Source organism: Cydia amplana, chromosome 17, assembly GCF_948474715.1.
Source record: "Cydia amplana chromosome 17, ilCydAmpl1.1, whole genome shotgun sequence".
Lineage (NCBI taxonomy): Eukaryota > Metazoa > Arthropoda > Insecta > Lepidoptera > Tortricidae > Cydia > Cydia amplana.
Genome location: NC_086085.1, coordinates 5,646,966 through 5,670,178, shown reverse-complemented (window position 1 = coordinate 5,670,178; position 23,213 = coordinate 5,646,966). Strand labels below are relative to the sequence as shown.

Sequence of the window (23,213 nt, the reverse complement as noted above, 5' to 3'; positions counted from 1 at the left end):
TACTATATACCGGGTGAGCCCTGTAACACGGGCAAATAATTAAAACATATAATATTGTATTCCTCAAACGATACAACTTTTGTTTAGCAACCTTCTTTTAAAAATATACAAACTAGGTAATTATTATTTTCAATGTAAGCTATCATCAATTGTAATTGACGTTGCTTGTTACACTTTAAACAAAACAAAATTCACGATACATTGCGTCTTAGAATTAACTTTTAAGTGTATAGGTACTATAAATCAAAACTCAATTAAGTTACCTACGAAAAGTCGCTGAATAAATGTTGGTCAGTTTGAGGACCCTAATATAGTTTAATTTATTACTTCTCTCCTGTTATACATGGCCCACCCGGTGTAACTGAAGCATACCTATAGTGGCTATATGGTCCACGAGCCAGGCGCAAATTTCGTCAGTCATCGCCTCCCGGGTGAAAACTCGTATACTGGTTAACGGCCATATATGATGAACCCTCGTGGACGTCAGCTGCCGCTACGTTGGTGGGTTGAGGAATGGCAGCCACCGAAACACGTAAAAAAAAATTTTTTTTTCAGTCATCGCCTCCCGTTTGATACTTAGTCAGATGAAAGATTAGGTGCTATTGTTAATAAAAACAATCGTCAGCCGGTTGTATCGCGGTGGAATCACCGTCAGCTGTAGGTACACATGAACATGTAAAAAAAAATTTTTTTTTCAGTCATCGCCTCCCGCTTGATACTTTGTCAGATGATAGTTTAGGTGCTATTGTTAATAAAAAAACTCGTCAGCCGGTTGTATCGCGGTGGAATCACCGTCAGCTGGTCACATGAACATGTAAAAAAAATTTTTTTTTTCAGTCATCGCCTCCCGCTTGATATTTTGTCAGATGATAGTTTAGGTGCTATTGTTAATAAAACAAATCGTCAGCCGGTTGTATCGCGGTGGAATCACCGTCAGCTGGTCACATGAACATGTAAAAAAAAAATATTTTTTCAGTCATCGCCTCCCGCTTGATACTTTGTCAGATGATAGTTTAGGTGATATTGTTAATAAAAAAAATCGTCAGCCGGTTGTATCGCGGTGGAATCACCGTCAGCTGGTCACATGAATTTATAAAGCAAATAAATAAATACAATCTGAAATTTAAAATAATTGGTTTCAGTCATCGCCTCCCGTTTGATACTTTGCCAGATGATAGTTTAGGTGCTATTATTAATAAAAAGAATCGTCAGCCGGTTGTATCGCGGTGGAATCACCGTCAGCTGGTCACATGAACATGTAAAAAAAAATTTTTTTTTCAGTCATCGCCTCCCGCTTGATACTTTGTCAGATGATAGTTTAGGTGCTATTGTTAATAAAACAAATCGTCAGCCGCTTGTATCGCGGGGGAATCACCGTCAGCTGGTCACATGAACATGTAAAAAAAAAATATTTTTTCAGTCATCGCCTCCCGCTTGATACTTTGTCAGATGATAGTTTAGGTGCTATTATTAATAAAAAGAATCGTCAGCCGGTTGTATCGCGGTGGAATCACCGTCAGCTGGTCACATGAACATGTAAAAAAAAAATATTTTTTCAGTCATCGCCTCCCGCTTGATACTTTGTCGGATGATAGTTTAGGTGCTATTGTTAATAAAAGAGATCGTCAGCCGGTTGTATCGCGGTGGAATCACCGTCAGCTGGTCACATGAACATGTAAAAAAAAAATATTTTTTCAGTCATCGCCTCCCGCTTGATACTTTGTCAGATGATAGTTTAGGTGCTATTGTTAATAAAAAACATCGTCAGCCGGTTGTATCGCGGTGGAATCACCGTCAGCTGGTCACATGAACATATCAAGCAAATAAATAAATAAAAATCTAATATATGTTCATATGACCAGCTGACGGTGATTCCACCGCGATACAACCGGCTGACGATGTTTTTTATTAACAATAGCACCTAAACTATCATCTGACAAAGTATCAAGCGGGAGGCGATGACTGAAAAAAAAATTTTTTTTTACATGTTCATGTGACCAGCTGACGGTGATTCCACCGCGATACAACCGGCTGACGATTATTTTTATTAACAATAGCACCTAAACTATCATCTGACAAAGTATCAAGCGGGAGGCGATGACTGAAAAAAAAAATTTTTTTTACATGTTCATGTGACCAGCTGACGGTGATTCCACCGCAATACAACCGGCTGACGATTTTTTTTATTAACAATAGCACCTAAACTATCATCTGACAAAGTATCAAGCGGGAGGCGATGACTGAAAAAAAAAAATTTTTTTTACATGTTCATGTGACCAGCTGACGGTGATTCCACCGCGATACAACCGGCTGACGATGTTTTTTATTAACAATAGCACCTAAACTATCATCTGACAAAGTATCAAGCGGGAGGCGATGACTGAAAAAAATTTTTTTTTTTACATGTTCATGTGACCAGCTGACGGTGTTTCCACCGCGATACAACCGGCTGACGATTTTTTTTATTAACAATAGCACCTAAACTATCATCTGGCAAAGTATCAAACGGGAGGCGATGACTGAAAATATTTTTTTTTTACGTGTTTCGGTTGCTGCCATTCCTCAACCCACCAACGGAGCGGCAGCTGACGTCCACGAGGATTCATCATACGTAGCCGTTAACCACTATAGGAGTTATCGCCTGGGAGGCGATTGGTCATGGAAACCTGTTCGTGGCTCGCGGTCTAATAGTAGGTAGGTACTCGTAAATAATTATTAGAGAGCGACTTGTTAATAGGTGTATAGAGAAACGCGTAAAATATTTTTTTAGATAAGGAATAAGGTATACCTTTCTACAGTGACAGGAAAGGTTGCTCATGCCCAAACTATAGTCGTACCTAAAGTGTCATTCAATAGAACTTGCTAACTATGTAAACAAAACTTACTAGTAAATTGACATTCAGTGTCAATTTTAGTATGGTGGTTTGTTTACATAGTTAGCAAGTTCCATTGAATGACATTTTATACATTCGCACGATTGGTAATGAAATAGTTATTTGTTTTACAAGGGGGCAAAGTTGTTGTTTAACCGCTCGTGCTAATATTGATTCCCGAGCAAGCGAAAGATTCCAAAATTGAACCACGAGCGTAGCGAGTGGTTCGAAAAATGGAATCTTGAGCGTTGCCAGGGTTTCAAAGCACGAAGGGTTGAACAAAATTTGCCCCCGAGTGAAACACAAAAATTTTCACCACACCAACCCGAAGCAAATATTAAATGAAAATATCAAACAAAATCAAATCCAAATGAATGTTATTAAATATTTATCATCCAAAATCATCATTTAAAAGTAAATTCTACCAGCAAACATAGGAAAACCACTCAAAATTGGCATTTGATTACTACATGTGAATAAAATGCAACTTTGCTATCAGTCTTTGAAGTGCAAAGTAAGCCTTTCCGAGCTGGTGTGGTGAAAATGACATTACCAATCGTGCCAATCACTATTCAGGATTTGGCGTTTCTGAGAAAAAACAAATTATGACTAACGAAAATGCGAACAAACAATAGGTACAATCTAATACCTTTAAATGAGCAATTCTTGTTTATTTATATATATATGTCGCAGGGAAATGATCAAAACAGAGATTTGAACAAATCTCTAAGGGATATGATCAAATCACGCAGGATGTTAAAATGGCGAATCCATATCATCATTTCCCTAGAAAAATTCAGTCATTTGACCAAATCACTGACTCTGTTTAGTGAAAAGACAAAATCGGCCAATAAACGCGAAACGCTTTTTCATTTCACTAGATTTGTTTAGGAATTTGACAAAATCCCTAACCACGACAGTAAGTTGACGAAGCGAACTCGAAAAGCCAACTAGTTTTATCATTTCGCTAAACAGGTTTAGTGAAATGATAAAGTCTCAACTGGAAGATGGTAGGTATATGGTGATTTGATTAAATCTCTGAACGGTTTAGTGAAATGACGAAAGCAAGTAAATAATACAACAGTTTAATCTATAGGTAGTTAAGCGATTTGATCAAATCTCTGACTAGAGTGAAATGGTAAAATAAAATGTCAATAGTACTGTAGGTATAATATTTAAAAACTTCGCGTTTTGAACACATATTCACTCACAAATCAATCTCGCGTTAGACCCGTCTATAAATGTGAGTGAATAAGTACTGTAGGTATCAAAGTTGTTTATTAAACCAGCTATTTTAATCGAATAAGTACAAGAATAGGGATTGTCTTTTTAATTATTATAATTATACTATACTTTCTTACAATAGACTATGGTAAAGTTACCCTCTGATGGTAAAGTTGCCAGTTTTGACGGTAATGAAAAACGAAGCTACAAGTGCATAAACGTAATTTTAATTGAGTACTTTCTTCTACTTCAAATAAATTATTTCACACCGTGCACGAAATAAAGCACCAGATAATTATTCGAAAAACATAGACAGCAGTTATTTTAAACATTTTTTCAGCCGATATTAAAAAAAAAATCACTTAACCTAGTCAGAGATTTGATCAAATCGCTTAACTGTAGAGAGTAAACTGTTGTATTCTGTACTTGCTTTCGTCATTTCATTAAACCGTTCAGAGATTTATCAAATCACCATAAAATCTGTGACAAAGGTGTCATATTCAAAAACTAAAAAAAAAAAAAAAAAAACATCATATACCATCTTCCAGTTGAGACTTTATCATTTCACTAAACCTGTTTAGCGAAATGATAAAACTAGTTGACTTTTTGAGTTCGTTTCGTCATCTTACTATCGTGGTTAGGGATTTTCTCAAATTCCTAAACAAGTCTAGTGAAATGAAAAAGCGTTTCGCGTTTATTGGCCGATTTTGTCTTTTCACTAAACAGAGTCAGTGATTTGGTCAAATGACTGAATTTTTCTAGGGAAATGATGATATGGATTCGCCATTTTAACATCCTGCGTGATTTGATCATATCCCTTAGAGATTTGTTCAAATCTCTGTTTTGATCATTTCCCTGCGACATATATATATATATATTTCGGGGATCTCGGAAACGGCTCTAACGATTTCGATGAAATTTGGTATGTAGGGGTTTTCGGGGGCGAAAAATCGATCTAGCTAGGTCTTATCTCTGGGAAAACGCGCATTTCCGAGTTATTATATGTTTTCCGAGCGAAGCTCGGTCACCCAGATATTATGACTTAAAACTTTATGGGAAACAATAGAGACCCACCTATAGGCTCTAGGTGTACATATATATCTAGGTAGGTACCCTTACACTACGGAAACCATGGTCGCTACTACATCCTATTTGTCGTCAACAGTCGTTGCCCTTGAGTCCGTTGACATCCATCTACTACCTCTCGTCTTCGTTTCTACCCTACACGACATATCACGACCCTTACGTCGCGTACATACCACGACTCTCACAGGTGAGTATATATACAAATATAGATCATTCTGCACATAGTGGCTGATCACGCAACGCGCAAGTCCTTATGTTATATAGGTACCATTGCTTTTATCATAAATAAATAAATGGGGAAATTCTTCTAGTGCATTCTACATCTTCATGACATAAATGTAGGTATCTAATAAACAATTAGTGTGTTACGAGAAAAGATAATGCTAACATAAAGTTACAAATAAGTATAACATGACAGCTTTTGTTTTCTGTTTTATATATGTAACCCTTTTTATAATTGATCCTTCAAACCGGATTGAACCGAACGAATCAGATTTAAATTGGTGTCACAGTGACGAAAATTAAAAGCAAGCAAGAGCCAAAGTGGTTCTAAATGAAAGATTTTAACTAAAAAAATACTGCAAGAAACTTGCAAGCGCAAATTATAATGATTATAAAGCCTGACCAGGAATATATCACGCGCCATGTTGCGGAATTTCACTGGAACTAATACTGAACTGTCTAAATTCTTTTAAAGTAAAATTGTACTAAATAACTTGAATAATTAAGTATATTTAGGTAGGCACCCATTTTTTTTTTCAAAGTAACTAAATTAATTAATTAGCCTTCAAAATGAATTCTGCACAATATAAGGCGCGAAAATCAGAACAAAAGGTACTAATAATGTTTGTAACCAAAAATACAATTACAATGGGCTAGCAATTTGTTTTCTGACGCGGCAACATCGAACCGCTTGCAAGGTAAACAGTCAGCCATGATTTTATTTAGAATCTCAAGTGATAACCTGAACCATGATGCAGTTAATAGGTAGGTATAGTGAAAAAACATATAAAAATAATTACCTGGGAAACTCACAAGTTAGAAAAGGTAATTTAGATTTAGAACTGCTAAAATATCTTTCAGATTCAATTCCCATTATACAAACAATATTAAAATTATAAATTATAATTTCAAAAAATATTTTCTGAAATAATAAGAGATATTTAATAATTATATATTAAATATATTATTTATTGATTAAAATCTTGGTGATACGCTGCCCGTTATTACTTATATTCAATATCGGTATATTCCGTATATTGATTGACCGGTACGGTAGAACCTATAGGTAGAAGTCAGTTACAGCGGTCAAGCAGGTTATGGCACCACCGGATTTGATTTGGGCGTTCTCAAGTAAATAGATAATCAACTTCGTAATCGTGCAAAAACGCTGTCAGGATTTTAGATGCCACATTTCTTGAAATTAGGGAATATGAGTAGGTGATACCTGGGCGTTTTTTTTTGTTGTCCCCTACACTTTTTTTTTAAATTTGGGATTTTTTATGTTATTTCTACTCAGAATCACGAGCTCTTTCTAGGTATCCTAACAGGAGAAAAAAAGTGTCCTAAGGTTTTTATTTCCATTACGTCACCATTTTTCATAGACTTTGTATGGCGGTCGCGGAATGGAAAGATCGAAAAATGTATGGAAATTTTGGGATACTTTTTTCTCCTATTAGGATAGATTCTGAGTAGAAATAACATAAAAAATCCCAAATTTGAAAAAAAAAGTGTAGGGGACAACAAAAAAAACGCCCATCTATGAGGCTATGAAAAAAAACACACCATGCACAGTATTTTACTCGTATTTTTCGGCTCTGGAAAAAACTCCGAGCGAAGGTAAAAAGCTCTAGGTGTACGAGGGCTGTTTGATAAGTACCCGTTTATGAAAAAAATAATGAGTTGTTTTTGTTTATATGCATTTATTTTTCTTCATAGTCTCCTTTTAACTCTATACACATGTTCCACCTATATTCAAGCTTCAATAAACCATCCAAAAAGTATGATTTCGGAAAGTCATTAAAATACTTCGTCATTTGATCCAAATCGCTTACCACTGAGCCATTTTTTCAGGTTGGGAAACAAAAATAAATCGCATGGGGTCAAATCTGGAGAATACGGGGGGTGAGGCAATAGGGCGTAGCGTAATTGTGTTAATTTAGCCATCACAACTCTAGACGAGCTGGTGCGTTGTCGTGATGAAACAGTACTTTTTTATTTTTTAAATGGGGTCGTTTGTCCATCCAATAAATTGGCATAGTACTGCCCTGTTATCGTTTTCCCCTTTTCTAAGAACTCAATATGTATAATACCCTGCGAATCCCAAAAAACGATCGCCATGACCTTTCCAGCCGATGGAACGATTTTTGCTATCTTTCGCGCAGGTTCACCCGGTAAAATCCACTGCTTCGACTGCCCTTTCATTTCCGGGGTGTAGTGGTGACCCACGTTTCGTCCACGGTCACGAAATGATGCAGAAACTCCTTCGGGTTACGTTTGAACACGGCCAAACACTGCTCCGAAGTAGTCAGTAACGGAAGTTTTTGCTCCTCCGTGAGTAAACGCGGCACCCACCTCGCCGATACTGTCTTCATACCCAATTTTTCTTCTAATATGTTTTGTACCCGCTCGATTGGAACATTTACAGCATCAACGATTTCTCGAAGTTCAATTCGGCGGTCGGCTAAAACGATATTTTCAATTTTCTTAACCATATCGTCTGTAGTCACCTCAATTGGGCGGCCTGGGCGATCCTCATCAAAGACGGTTGTTCTCCCCCGCTTAAACTCGTTAAACCAGTATCTGACGGTTGTCATAGAAGGAGCATATTCATGGTAAACCGCTTGCATTCTTACGTTTATTTCATCACATGTTTTTCCTTCCAAAAACAAGAATCTAATTACAGACCGATACTGCTCTTTCTCCATTTTCACAATTTTAAGTTCACGCTTTCACTGAATCGCTGTCAAATGAGAAAAAAACAAAAGAATGCTGTTTTTTTTTTAATTTTCCCACCTCTGAAAAATGGCTTAAAACGATTGTATACATATTTTCGGCCCGTGATATTAATACATTTGGAAAACGGGTACTTATCAAACAGCCCTCGTAGGTACATAGCTATAGCTGGTCAACCAAAACTTGTCAGTAAAAAAAGGCGCGAAATTCAAATTTTCTATGGGACGATAAAGATAAGATAAGATAAAAGATAGTTTATTCAAGTAGGCATAATTACAATGCGCTTATGAACGTCAAATAAAGCTAGGTATCCCTTCACGCCTACATTTTTCAAATTTGCCGCCTTTTTCTACTGTCAAGATCTGGTTGACCAAGTATACATACGCATATAATACCTATAGACCGGATCCCTTTGTTTGACATAATTATTGAAAATCATAATCATATCATATCATATCATATTTATTCATCAACAAAACAAGATTGTGTTTAAGAAGTAAAATAAAATAGGTAACATTTTGTAAATACCTAACAATTATCATATTAATTTTTAGACAAAATACTTACTTACTAATAACACATTTTAGGACAACATTCACGTTATACATAATGAGATCATATATGGCATTTATGAACAACTTATAGACTATACCTAGACTAACAAGTATTAAATAACACATCCAAGCTATAGAAGCAACCTCTTAACAAATATTGCTTCAGTTTTTGCTTAAAGATAGTATACTTTGAAATATTTTTCAAATGCTGAGGCAGTTTATTAAATAACTTAACAGCCTGATGTCTCACACAGTGTCAAATGTGAAACAGATTCCAATTAAAAACTTCAGTTTGTATTACTTAAAACAATTTAATTCTAATGCAATATGTATCGATACAATGAAACATGACAATTCCAAAATCAGTAGTGAAAAAACTTCAGCCTAACTTTTTAAACATTCCAAATTGGCGCCAAAGCAAACCGACTTTTTTTTTAAAAGTTAAACAGTTCTCGCTGGCAATAAAATAGCATAAGAAATAACAAACTTATAATAAAATTAAATCCACTGAAATAATAATATTAACAGTATTTTATACATTCTAACATTTAAGTATATGTATATTATTTAGTCAATCAATTAAATATTTTCAATTGTAACTTTTTTTTTAAAGTCATACCATCATTGGCATAGACCAGAATATTGAGATTCTGCCGAAAAAAACATTGATTTCTATTTCCATGACATTAAGGTTGTTTTCACTTTGATAACAATAATGCTGTAATAAGTTGGTCGTTACTCGAATATAATATTAATTATATATATTTAATTGACAAAACATGCTATTTCATACATCAATAACATAAATTCCACCAATTTTTAACATATTATTTTTATGAATCTTACAAATGTAATGATTGTCAGATTATCATTAGTCATAATTCTAAAACCGTTAACTTTTCAGGATTTTTGTAAGGTTATCCTATAGATAGGTTAGGTTTGATTTATGGCAATCCTGAAAAGTTACGCGTTTCAAAGAAAAAACAAATTATGACTAACGAAAATGCGGACAATACATTGACTTAAAACTTTATGGGCAACAATAGAGGCTCACCTATAGGCTCACACATATATCTATCCTTACACTACGGAAACCATGATCGCTACTACATCCAATTTGTCGTCAACAGTCGTTGCGCTTGAGTCCGTTGAGATCCATCTACTACCGCTCGTCTTCGTTTCTACCCTTCACGACATATCACGACCCTTACGTCGCGTACATACCTCGACTCCCACAGGTGAGTATATACAAATACCTGTATATAGCTCGTGTATATACTTAGATCATTCTGAACATAGTGGATGATCACGCACCACGCAACGCGCAAATCCGTATGTTATATATATATATATACCATTGCTTTTATCATAAATAAATAAATGGGAAAATTCTTCTAGTGCATTCTACACCTTCATGACATAAACGTATCTAATAAACAATTAGTGTGTTACGAGAAAAGATAATGCTAACATAAAGTTACAAATAAGAATAAGATGACAGCTTTTGTTTTCTGTTTTATACCGCAGACCGCGTCATTCCTAAATCCACCAGGGCTACTGCTTGAGCTGCTACTGCTTCCGTGGTATCCATTTTCTAGGGGTGTTTTCTTTCTCCAGCTGTTCCGGGATGACCTCCGTGAACTCTGGATACCGAATAACCCATATGACACTTTTACCCCCCCCCCCCCCCCTTTTATACCTATTCAAGGTAACGCAACTAGCGACCCTTACAACGCGTATTCTAGGTGTTCTTTCAGAACGCCATAATTTCGTGATTATTATTATTTTTCCCGAAAATGCTTTATTCATGTTTTAAAGCTTATTAATTGTGCTTTTAAATGATAATAATATTGATAGGGTATAATACATATGATAAGAGCTATATTCGCTTGAAACAAAAATCTGTGGGTGTGCGATTTCCGTGACGCCGAGTGTATATGTAACCCTTTTTATAATTGATCCTTCGAACCGGATTGAACCGAACAAATTTAAATTGGTGTCACAGTGACGAAAATTAAGAGTAAGCAAGAGCCAAAGTGGTTTTAAATGAAAGATTTTAACTAAAAAAATACTGCAAGAAATTTGCAAGCGCAAATTATACCTAATGATTATATAAAGCCTGATGACCAGGAATATATCACGCGCCAAGTTGCGGAATTTCACACATATATCTATCCTTACACTACGGAAACCATGATCGCTACTACATCCTATTTGTCGTCAACAGTCGTTGCCCTTGAGTCCGTTGAGATCCATCTACTACCGCTCGTCTTCGTTTCTACCCTACACGACATTTCACGACCCTTACGTCGCGTACATACCGCGACTCCCACAGGTGAGTATATACAAATACATGTATATAGCTCGTGTATATAGATCATTCTGCACATAGTGGATGATCACGCACCACGCAACGCGCAAATCCGTATGTTATATATATATATATATACCATTGCTTTTATCATAAATAAATAAATGGGAAAATTCTTCTAGTGCATTCTACACCTTCACAACATAAACGTATCTAATAAACAATTAGTGTGTTACGAGAAAAGATAATGCTAACATAAAGTTACAAATAAGAATAAGATGACAGCTTTTGTTTTCTGTTTTATACCGCAGACCGCGTCATTCCTAAATCCACCAGGGCTACTGCTTGAGCTGCTACTGCTTCCGTGGTATCCATTTTCTAGGGGTGTTTTCTTTCTCCAGCTGTTCCGGGATGACCTCCGTGAACTCTGGATACCGAATAACCCATATGACACTTTTACCCCCCCCCCCCCCCCCCCCCTTTATACCTATCCAAGGTAACGCAACTAGCGACCCTTACAACGCGTATTCTAGGTGTTCTTTCAGAACGCCATAATTTCGTGATTATTATTATTTTTCCCGAAAATGCTTTATTCATGTTTTAAAGCTTATTAATTGTGCTTTTAAATGATAATAATATTGATAGGGTATAATACATATGATAAGAGCTATATTCGCTTGAAACAAAAATCTGTGGGTGTGCGATTTCCGTGACGCCGAGTGTATATGTAACCCTTTTTATAATTGATCCTTCGAACCGGATTGAACCGAACGAATTTAAATTGGTGTCACAGTGACGAAAATTAAGAGTAAGCAAGAGCCAAAGTGGTTTTAAATGAAAGATTTTAACTAAAAAAATACTGCAAGAAATTTGCAAGCGCAAATTATACCTAATGATTATATAAAGCCTGATGACCAGGAATATATCACGCGCCAAGTTGCGGAATTTCACACATATATCTATCCTTACACTACGGAAACCATGATCGCTACTACATCCTATTTGTCGTCAACAGTCGTTGCCCTTGAGTCCGTTGAGATCCATCTACTACCGCTCGTCTTCGTTTCTACCCTACACGACATATCACGACCCTTACGTCGCGTACATACCGCGACTCCCACAGGTGAGTATATACAAATACATGTATATAGCTCGTGCATATAGATCATTCTGCACATAGTGGATGATCACTCACCACGCAACGCGCAAATCCGTATGTTATATATATATACCATTGCTTTTATCATAAATAAATAAATGGGAAAATTCTTCTAGTGCATTCTACATCTTCATGACATAAACGTATCTAATAAACAATTAGTGTGTTAAGAGAAAAGATAATGCTAACATAAAGTTACAAATAAGAATAAGATGATAGCTTTGTCGAGATACCTACATGAGAATTACAGCGTCCTCATGACAATGATCATATATTACTGGTGGTCAGCCTTTACCTTGAAAATCTATAGGCTGGTCCAGAACATAACATCATTACATGGACTATATGTCACTAGTCCTCGTCAAATTCCACCAAGTGGTTGTGCGAATGTGCGTGTAATTTGGTCCTTCGAGCCGGATCTAATCAGTTGGTACAATAAATGTCGTTAGGCGATTGTCACACTGGAGCCGCTTCCTGGAACATCAGTTTGATCACCTCATAGAGCGAATAAGTCTAGCGAGCAAAACATGCAAACGCCCCCTAGCCCTCCTTCACTGTGGTAACGTGTTATATCCATAAGAGGTAATTATGGTTCTTAGATTCACGTCGCCATATATTCTGTTGCTGTTGCTTCCATTACCTATGCTCGAACAAATAGTAGCAAGCAGTGAGGACCAGGGTCAGATACCTACTCAATTTTGGATAAATCAAAGTATACCTACAAAAGGTCGCATACCTGTGTTCTAATATAACGTCACCTCGGCCTAATTCACACGTCATATTAATATCACGAACTGGGCTGTAAATTTCACAGTTCTTGCTGATTTGATTGATTTATTTCTATTGGACATTAAAGTATTAGGTGCAAACAATAGTGACACTCATTGTAAATTACAATTTGTAATTAATTAATCACAATTAAGCTTGTTACTCGTTATGTCCCAACTTGATATCAACACGCGTTCCCGAGATAAAGGGTCTTGACAGACAGACGGACGGACAACGCATCAGTGTTCCGTTCCCTTGACAGACAGGCAGCTTAGACGGACGGACGGACACCAAAGTGATCCTATAAGGGTTCCGTTTTTTCCTTTTGAGATACGGAACCCTAAAAACAACGGGAAAATAGCATTTAAAAATACCCACCTAGATTGCACCATGATTCATTATTTGGCTGCGGTGATGATTTGATGAATGACACACGTAACTTTCGTACTACGCATCCATCATAGGTAGGTATACGGACTCGTAACATACCTACATACATCATTGATAGAAGAGTTATTTATGAATAAAATATTATTAGCTCATTATGTTGATACATAGTTCGCGAGTTCGATGAATGATGCTCATATAGGTGCCAACTGTTAATAAAGAGACATGATTAACAACTTTAATAATTTTACCTGTCTCTAGACTCTCTAGTGATCTGAGTCAATCACTTCTAGTATTTAGAGTTGTGGCTCTAAATATAGAGCCAAACAAATGGTGCTCTTAGGACAAGACGTCAAGCAAGAAAATTATTTGAAACTAATACAGTAGGTGCCGTCAGGACAATCCATCTAACTATAAGATTGTACTATTTTTTAACCAGCTTAAAAAAAAGGAGGTTTCAAATTCGTAGGAATCTTAATTTACTAACGTCACATGCCAGTAGGGACTAGGGCTCGCGGTCGTGTGCGGGTTTCGTGTACACGTGTTCGGTACCCGTTTCCGTACTACACGTACACGGTTTTCTGACCCGTTATACACGTGTAGACGGGTACACGTGTAATTAAGATCCGTGTATCCGTGTACCCGTGTACCCGTGTACACGGCGGAACGGATCTTAAATACACGCGGGTCTAACCCGTTCTTGACGTGTAGCGGAGATTAAAGTTATGTATAGCTTTAAATAAAACACAGATTCAGGGTCAGGAGCCCCGATTGTTTACCAGTTTGTAAACATTTTGTAAGTCGGGTGACAATGCAATGTTAATGGAGCTGAACTGATGATGGAGACAGGAGGAGGCCATATGAACTCTGTGATATAACAACCGAATTGTGTTTGGGGTTTTTAGAATATACTCGTGGAAAGAAAAGTACAGTCAGCGATAAAATCTTGTACCAAAAATTAAAGTTTTGCCAAAAACTTATTTATTCTTTATTTGAATACTCCAGGACCCGCTTATTTTAATCGCTTAATATCGCTTTCAAATAATTGCTAAAAACGACACCGTTATTGGTAGAGTGAACAGAAATGAAAATATTTATTTTTGTGTACCTACTAGTTAAAATATCAAATTGTATTATAAAAAGAAACATAAATGCTATTATTATTCGACACAGGCTGTGAAATATTTTACAACGGTTCTCATTTTTAACACGCTTTTATTAGGTCGACCTGTAACTAAATTGTAATGGAATCTTGCAAGTTAAATTTGATCCACTTCCCGGTTTCCGATTGAGCTGAAATTTTGCATACACATGTAAGTCGGGTGACAATGCAATGTTATGGTACCATCGAGCTGATCTGATGATGGAGACAGGAGGTGGCCATAGGAACTCGACCTGTATGTAACTAAATTGTAATGGAATCTTGCAAGTTAAATTTGATCTACTTCCCGGTTTCCGATTGAGCTGAAATTTTGCATACATATGTAAGTCGGGTGACAATGCAATATTATGGTACCATCGAGCTGATCTGATGATGGAGACAGGAGGTGGCCATAGGAACTCTGTGATGAAACAACGCAACCTAATTGTGTTAGGGGTTTTTAGAATTGTCTCGATGAGTATTAGTTGTCTGTCGTAAGAAAAGTACAGTCAGCGATAAAAGCATGTAACAAAAATGAATTTTTTGCCAAAAACTTATTTTAAATTAAACAGTAATTTTCAAAGATATAAAAAATTGTTTTTCTACAAATTGTCACAAATGGTAAAATGCTTGTTTCCATATAGAAAAGACCCATTAATCACAAAATTATTTGTAATATGTAGTGACTGTTTATGGTGCATAATATTTTCTGAATTGATTACTTTAAACTTAAAGTATCTACAAGTAAAATGTGAAGATTTCATTAGTTGATTTATTGATTGATTGATAAAAACTTCATTATATATCATATACCACACAATAATAAGAACGGTAGTTTTAAATCCCATCCTCATTCCCATTCTGACCCTTATTGTTTCAATACCTTAATTACAAATATACTACAGAACTGTTTATTTAAATATACTAAACATTCTAATAAATTATAACTGTTATAAATGTAAAAGAATCGCATTCATTTTAACGCAGTTTTTGGTTTCACTATACGAAGTAGGAAGAAATGTACTTACTCAGGGGTCGTCATGGTGGGTGATTTTTGATGTATTGATAACAAATGTCTTCCTATGGCTCCTGTTGAACCACCATGGCACGAAAACTCGTTATTTGCCCGGTTATTGCACAAAGAGCAATAGGCTTTGTCACCGGATCTGGCAAAGTTCCACACCCATTCTCATTTTTTTTAACAAAAATTAACAGTAAACAATAAAACAAAAACTATTAATAAAACAACAAAACGGTACGATTAACGTAGATAGACTTTAGTATCCAACTGATCAATAGGCGAACTGGAGTCTAACTAAAGTTCTATGAGATACTTTTTAAATCTTAGGCATAGATATTATTCATTGTTTGCTGTCTCTGTCACTAGTAAAATGCTTTTAAGAGCCGCGCGGCAACAAAACAATAGAATAATCCTACCTGAAAGATTAGTTGTTGTATTTTTTTGCAGATGTGTCTAGCTTATCACAAAGAGATAAGACCAAAAGCACCAACGCACGTTGTAAAAACAACACGTTCTATTGAATGAAACTTCTGCACTTTGTTTATTATCTATGTCATGTATTTTGTTTTTCACACGATATGGCAATTTAAAATACTTAATCTCATTTTGTTAGTACCCCGTTCGTGGTAGTTTCAGTTATGCTTACTATCTACTTTTGTCTTAGTTAGATAATCATTTAGGTCGTTAAATATTAAATTATAAATATAGATTTCATTGCTATACGTATAAACTGCATGTACCTACCTAGACTTAACAAATATGGAGTGCCCTAACAGGGTGTCATATATGTACCTACCATCCTCAAATTATAACAGCTGATGTATAATGAGCATGACTATAGATGACAATACAATAAAGAATAGGTTTACGTTCATTATCAAAAAACTACATCAATGAAGAAAATTATATAAATGAACTCAACGGTATCTAAGTTATTGTTAATTTTAATTTAATTAGAGTAAAACAAAACATGAATTATTGAAACAAAGTCTACTTTATTATTGACATTACCAATCAATAACACGTTAAACTAAGTTATTGTTAATTTTAATTTAATTAGAGTAAAACAAAACATGAATTATTGAAACAAAGTCTACTTTATTATTGACATTACCAATCAATAACACGTTAAACTGCAAAGTAATCGAACTTTCCTAATCTCTCTTATATTCCACCGTATCTCTTCATAGCACGAATCTCTGCTACACGAAAATGAACGGTTGAACCCGCGGGTAAATAAGATCCGTTCTTTCGTGTACCCGTGTACACGGGTACACGGGTACCCGTGTAAACGTTTCTGGATCCGGGCGGGTTCGTGTAGTTCGGGTTCTTAGTACCGCCGGGCTTAAGAACACGGGTACCCGTGTCAGCGTGTAACACGTGTATCGGGAGCTCTAGTAGGGACCCTATTTGACTACTCCAACACGCTTTGCCGTAACAGCCATAACAACAAATTAATGTAATTTCGTGCAAAAAGAGTAATATCCACAGACATACAATTCCCGCTCGCGCTTGACAGACAGCTTAAGTGTGCGAAAGGGAAGCCATCACGTATATGAACATCCCATGAGTGCGAAAAAGTCAGACTACCAATGAGAAAACGTAACCACTTTTGAGTTTGACGACGGCCGCGGACGGCCAAGAGCGTATCACGGTAATTTTCAAATTGAAAAATATACACGGATTAGGACGAAAAGTATTAAATAAAGTAATTCAGTGAAGATGGTGTCTTGTAGTGTGTCGGATTGAAATCCGACACACATGTCGAAGCCGAGTCTTCTGTGGCACTGTAACACTTCAGTGTTACAGTGCCAAATAATCCAAGCAAATACTCATTTCAGAGGATTTATGATATTCCGAGCGAAATTTTCATAACGATATTTTGTCAAATTAACAGCGTAAAAAGTGTAAGAAAAGCCGGTTTATAAAGTTTATTATAAGTTTTTCTTCCTTTGTGTGCTAATATTTTATCATATTAGTCTATCTTCTTTGCCTGGCCCTTTCCCATTTTATTTGGGGTCGGCCCTCCGTATCATGCGCCTCCAGGCAGCTCGGTCCTGGGTCGTCTCTTGGTTGATTTGGGCTTCGTTAAGGTTCTTATTTACTACGGACATCCATGTGTTTCGGGGTCTTCCTCGTCCTCGGGGTTTGGTTTGGATGTCTAGCACTTTTCTGGTCATGTGGTCGGATGGTCGCCTCATAACGTGTCCGTACCACCGCAGACGGCTCTCCTGTAGTTTATCTGGGATAGGTCTCACTTTGAAGGTGCCTCTTATGTGTGTGTTTCTGACGTGATCCAGCCTAGTTACACCACCTGCCTTTTATCATATTAGTCTATAATTTAAATATTTTGTGTAAAAACATAACCTGTTACTTTACGCTAGGGCTTGACAAAATGTTCATATGACAGTATCGATAACTTGTCGGTATATTAATAGCTATGTAATTATTTCTACACAAGACATCATTAAGATATTAGCTTTTATAACCGACTTCAAATAATAACGATTGTTATACCTTTTTGAAGGTGCTCATGTTTAGCGGTAAATTTAAACTTCACTTTCCAACACAGTAAGAGTTACATTAAGATAAGTCTGCAACGATTTTGATAGCACACGCAGTGTAAGTGTTATTTATACGTCATAATGTCGTAGAATTTAAACGTTTAAAATAACACATTTGAAAAAGTAGTCGATAAAGCAATCAAACATCGACAGATTATTAATTTGTTGTAACATGACATCACTATTTTTGATCTCACATAGACAATTTACGCACACACTTGCATTTCATTTTTGGTCGCACTTTTGAAGATTGACAGTTGTTCTAGTCATATTAATTCTATGGTAATATCCCACGCCAACATCTGACACGTTCTCGAGCCAAATAGGGCCCTGAAATATGATGCCAGTTAGTTGTACTAAGAAATGTCTTATTATATAAAAAGGTTTTACGATCCATGTTTACAAAATTAACTGCGCATTTAGGATTTGCATCCTGCCAAGGGCATTCCAGCGGTCAAGTGACGTCATGTACAGCGCGTTTCACAACGTACTGAAAATATCTTTAGAATGTTTACGCGGATCAGTCGAGATGGATACAGGTAATCGTGCTAGAATATCAAAATAACAAGTTTGTAATCGTACGTACCATGTCTACGTAGTCAACAACGAACTGTCATTTGTTTTCGGCAATTGTTTACTAAAAAAATACCATTGACGTGATTGACGTATAATATCTAAGGACGGGCTAATGGGGCACTAAAAATCGTACTAGTTCAGCGGTGCTACTCACGAATTCCAGCCAATCGTGCAGTCTAACGCGACTAGTTGCGACCAATAGCGCGCGTAATGCGAACTCGTCAACCAATCGCGCGCGTGATGCGAACTCATCAACCAATCGCGTTGTAGCGATTTCACACCGCTGTACTGGCCCCTATCATGCCTCATTATTATTGCCCGTAAAGCCGGTCCCTAGATATCTCTATGTCAATGAAAAATGCTAATACACATACGGCAAACGGCAATACAAAATCTTCCGCGAATGCCGCGAATGTTTTTTCTAATCCGATAGGTACCGCAAATAATAAGTAGTAATATAGTGAACAACATGTTTTGCTATACTTACCCCTATGTAACATACTGGTATACAAATAAAGATCTCTATTTCTATCTATCTAAATATGAGAAGTAAATTCTATGTACCTTAATTGCAAATGCAGCAATAACTTTTATCGTCAGGCGGCATTTGGTAACTTAGAAAGCAAGCAACTAAACAGCCAAGTATTAATATAGGTACCTATTAAAAGAAACTTGAGGAATAATTTGACCAAAATATATGTAGGTATGTTCCTGCACATCCAATTCGGTAAACCTAGTCCATTAATTTTCTTAGGTTCCATAGTTACAGTATACTGCGTAGACATCGCACTCTTGGCAAGTAGCCAACCGGCTAATTACAAAGTCAAATGTAACAGATTATAAAAAACATTCTTTCAAAAAGCAATTGTCGGGGCGGGGAATACTTACCTACTATAAATTATACGAAACACATGGCAGTAATTGTGAAGTCTCGTTTATCAAGAGAATCTGTTTGGAGAGCAAAGCAAAACGAGAAGAATAATGAAAGATATTTTGGTATACACGTGTCACGCGGTAAGGCATTTGCTGAAAATGTGTATTTAAGAGATGCAGGTTCAGGCGGAGTATGTCACTTTCTTAGGACGTCACATTCTGAGTTCGTCACTTTCTGACTTTGTCACTTTCTGAGATCGTCACATTCTGAGTTCGTCACTTTCTGACTTTGTCACTTTCTGAGATCGTCACATTCTGAGTACGACACTTTCTGAGGACGTCACTTTCTGAGTACGTCACATTCTGAGAACGCCACTTTCTGAGGACGTCACTTTCTGAGTTCGTCACTTTCTGAGTTCGTCACTTTTTTAGCATAGGTACGATTTAACAGTATAATATACCTGCACGAAAGATGTATACTGCCAGCAACCAGATTAGCTGTTCGACATACGGTCGCTTTTATATCCTACATACCAATACCAATCTCTGTTTGCCTTACACCTGACTGGTAGAGAATTCCATTTGACAAAACGTCCTATGTTTCGTGCAATAAAGTGAAAATAGAGAAATAAGTAATAATAATAAAACAATCTAATTATGTTTCAATCAGAGTATTTAATTCAGAATAAGTACTTAGAAACTACAAGCACCAAAACATTTAGCCACAAATTGGAGTTAGGCCGGCAACAGCTTCAATTCAATACACATAAATGTATCGCACAGTAGGAAAGGAACCATGATTTTATCATTCTCCGCTGTGATTAGCTCGTGAAGGTATCACGGCAAGCTCGCTGACACCAGTAGAAGGTCATTCCAACATATTTACATTTAAACGGACTGCCGCTCCTTTCATGACAACATTCTTCAGCATCTTCTGTCATGTCTCCATAAACTCAAACGTATTTTTTTCTGATGGTAGTGTAAATTTTGGATACCTATCTGCGTATAAAATCAGCATTGCAGTTTTGTTTCAGACAATATTTCTTCTCGTGTCATCTGTGGAGAATAGGCGTCAATGGATTTTTTCTTCAAAGCGTTGCCGAATTTCAGAATATATGTTCAGCCATCAATCACTTCTGCGTATGGAGTGATCCATACTCTCATAGTTCTCATGTTCTTTATTTGTTTGTTTTCTTCCTATATGTATAGGTTACACGATGAATTTTTAAATTATTATTACATTATACTTTTAGCCTGACAATATAAATCTAGCATGTCGCCGATTTGACATCGCTGATTTCTTTTCTATTTAAAATGCGAAACTACAAAAAGGTTATATATAAGTAGTCTGTCAAAGGACTCTCTCATTTCAAACATAGACAGAGATAATCATACTATCTTTGTCTTACTCTAGTACTAGCACCCAAAAGAAAAGGATGAGTACAGTTTGTATTGTTCTTATTTAATGACAAATTGGTTTGACCAACTATACTTAGAGTCCGTTAACTCTCAGAATGAAATTCGTTTTTCGGGTAAAATCGGACGTAATCGCGTAATAGAAAATATATTTTTTAATGTTGATTCTAGCGAAAAAAAGTAGCATTTATTTTATAAGAAATCTCAAATAGATTATTTACGTAAAAGATATTTTTTTGCTGTGGGCTACCGTTTACTAGTTATTTACGAAAAACTAAAAAATAACAACCTTGGAATAAATTATACGTGACTTTCCCACTTTAATATATTTTAAAACATTGATCCTAGCGAAAAAGTGTACTGAATCTTTTTTGTAGGAAATTTTATATGGATTACTTATGTAGTAGAACATTTTTTGCTACGGGCCACCGTTCAAGAGTTATTTACGAAAAACTCTAAAAAGGGACCTTAACACCATAATAACATCATAATTTGACATAGTCGCCGGTCAAAGGAACCGAGGTGGAAAGTTCCCAAATTAGTAATCTGATAGCCCACGTAGTGAAGAATCTAAAAAAAATTTTTGGACATCGAGGTTTGTACCACCTTGTATAGAGTAGTTAATACCACCATAACTAGTAGGTAAGTAAATATTTAAATTCATTAAAATATGTGACTTTTAAGTACTTACTGTATATTTACAAATTAAATTTAAAATTATTGTTTTAATTTATTCTTTTATTTTAAAGTAAATTTGAATTAAAACTAGAGATAAAATAAAAAACACAAACTATAAAATATACTTACTTACCTACAAAAAAAAATGTGACTGTTATTACCACTCTATATAATTTCAGCCAGAAGTAGTAAATGACGGTGTGACGTTCTGCTTTCAAATTCTGATTCTATTTTATATAGAATATGACAAAAAGTCAAATAGCAATATAGTCATCAACCAAATATTAAGCATAACGTCATTCAATTAGGGCTTATTTTACATTGAGAAAATAGGTATCCCTAACTTTTTGCGGTAAGTTTAAAACTTTTTGTGAGTGAGTAAGAAAGCAGAATAGCAGTATCACCTTCGCGTGTTACCGCCGATACCCGATGTAAGTATCTTTCTGAAATCCGAAGGTTAGAGTTAACGGACTGTAGATAATATGTTGCGCTAGCTTCGACCCGCGACTTCATCTGCGTGGAAATAATGATGATGATGATGATTTATAAACAATAATTAGGTCCTTCGCGTCGTAGCGCAAAAACAATCAAATTTTCGTTCCCCTTTGAAACCCCTAAGTAATATTTAAAAAAGCGGCCAAGTGCGAGTCGGACTCGCCCATGAAGGGTTCCGTATTTAGGCGATTTAAGACGTATAAAAAAAAACTACTTACTAGATCTCGTTCAAACCAATTTTCGGTGGAAGTTTACATGGTAATGTACATCATATATTTTTTTTAGTTTTATCATTCTCTTATTTTAGAAGTTACAGGGGGGGGGACACACATTTTACCACTTTGGAAGTGTCTCTCGCGCAAACTATTCAGTTTAGAAAAAAATGATATTAGAAACCTCAATATCATTTTTAAAGACCTATCCATAGATACCCCACACGTATGGGTTTGATGAAAAAAAAATTTTTGAGTTTCAGTTCGAAGTATGGGGAACCCCAAAAATTTATTGTTTTTTTTCTATTTTTGTGTGAAAATCTTAATGCGGTTCACAGAATACATCTACTTACCAAGTTTCAACAGTATAGTTCTTATAGTTTCGGAGAAAAGTGGCTGTGACATACGGACGGACAGACAGACGGACAGACGGACAGACAGACAGACAGACATGACGAATCTATAAGGGTTCCGTTTTTTGCCATTTGGCTACGGAACCCTAAAAACACGAAAAAAAAAGAAAGAAAAATGTTTATAGGGTTGTATCTTCTAAACCGAGCGCAAAAATATTAAAATGTTCATTCCTCTGTAAGAAACCCCTAATTAATATTTAAAAAAAAAAAACAAAAAAAGAAATAAAAACAAATAAAAACAAATAAAAACTTTATAATGCTGTATCTCCTAAACCGTGCGTCGTAGCGCAAAAATAATCAAATTTTCGTTCCCCTTTGAAACCTCAAAGTGATGTTTAAAAAACACGAAAAACAAAAAACAAAAAAGTAAGAAAAAGGTTTATGGGTTGTATCTCCTAAACCGTGCGTCGTAGTGCAAAAATAATAAAATGTTCATTCCTCTGTAAGAAATCCCTAATTAATATAAAAAAAAAAACAAAAAATAAATAAAAAGAAAACAAAAAAAAC

General features: G+C 35.9%; 1 protein-coding gene across 2 annotated transcripts in view; it reads left to right on the top strand.

Moving 5' to 3' along the window:
* The window catches only part of LOC134655719 (uncharacterized), a 36,584-nt gene that overhangs the window by 3,636 nt on the left and 9,735 nt on the right, over positions 1 to 23,213 (top strand). For both annotated transcript variants that reach the window (XM_063511180.1, XM_063511179.1), the window contains exons 2-4: positions 5,263 to 5,370; positions 10,920 to 11,027; positions 12,019 to 12,126. In XM_063511180.1, the coding sequence (XP_063367250.1) occupies positions 5,263 to 5,370; positions 10,920 to 11,027; positions 12,019 to 12,126 (324 nt within the window). The remainder of the gene's footprint in view (positions 1 to 5,262; positions 5,371 to 10,919; positions 11,028 to 12,018; positions 12,127 to 23,213) is intronic.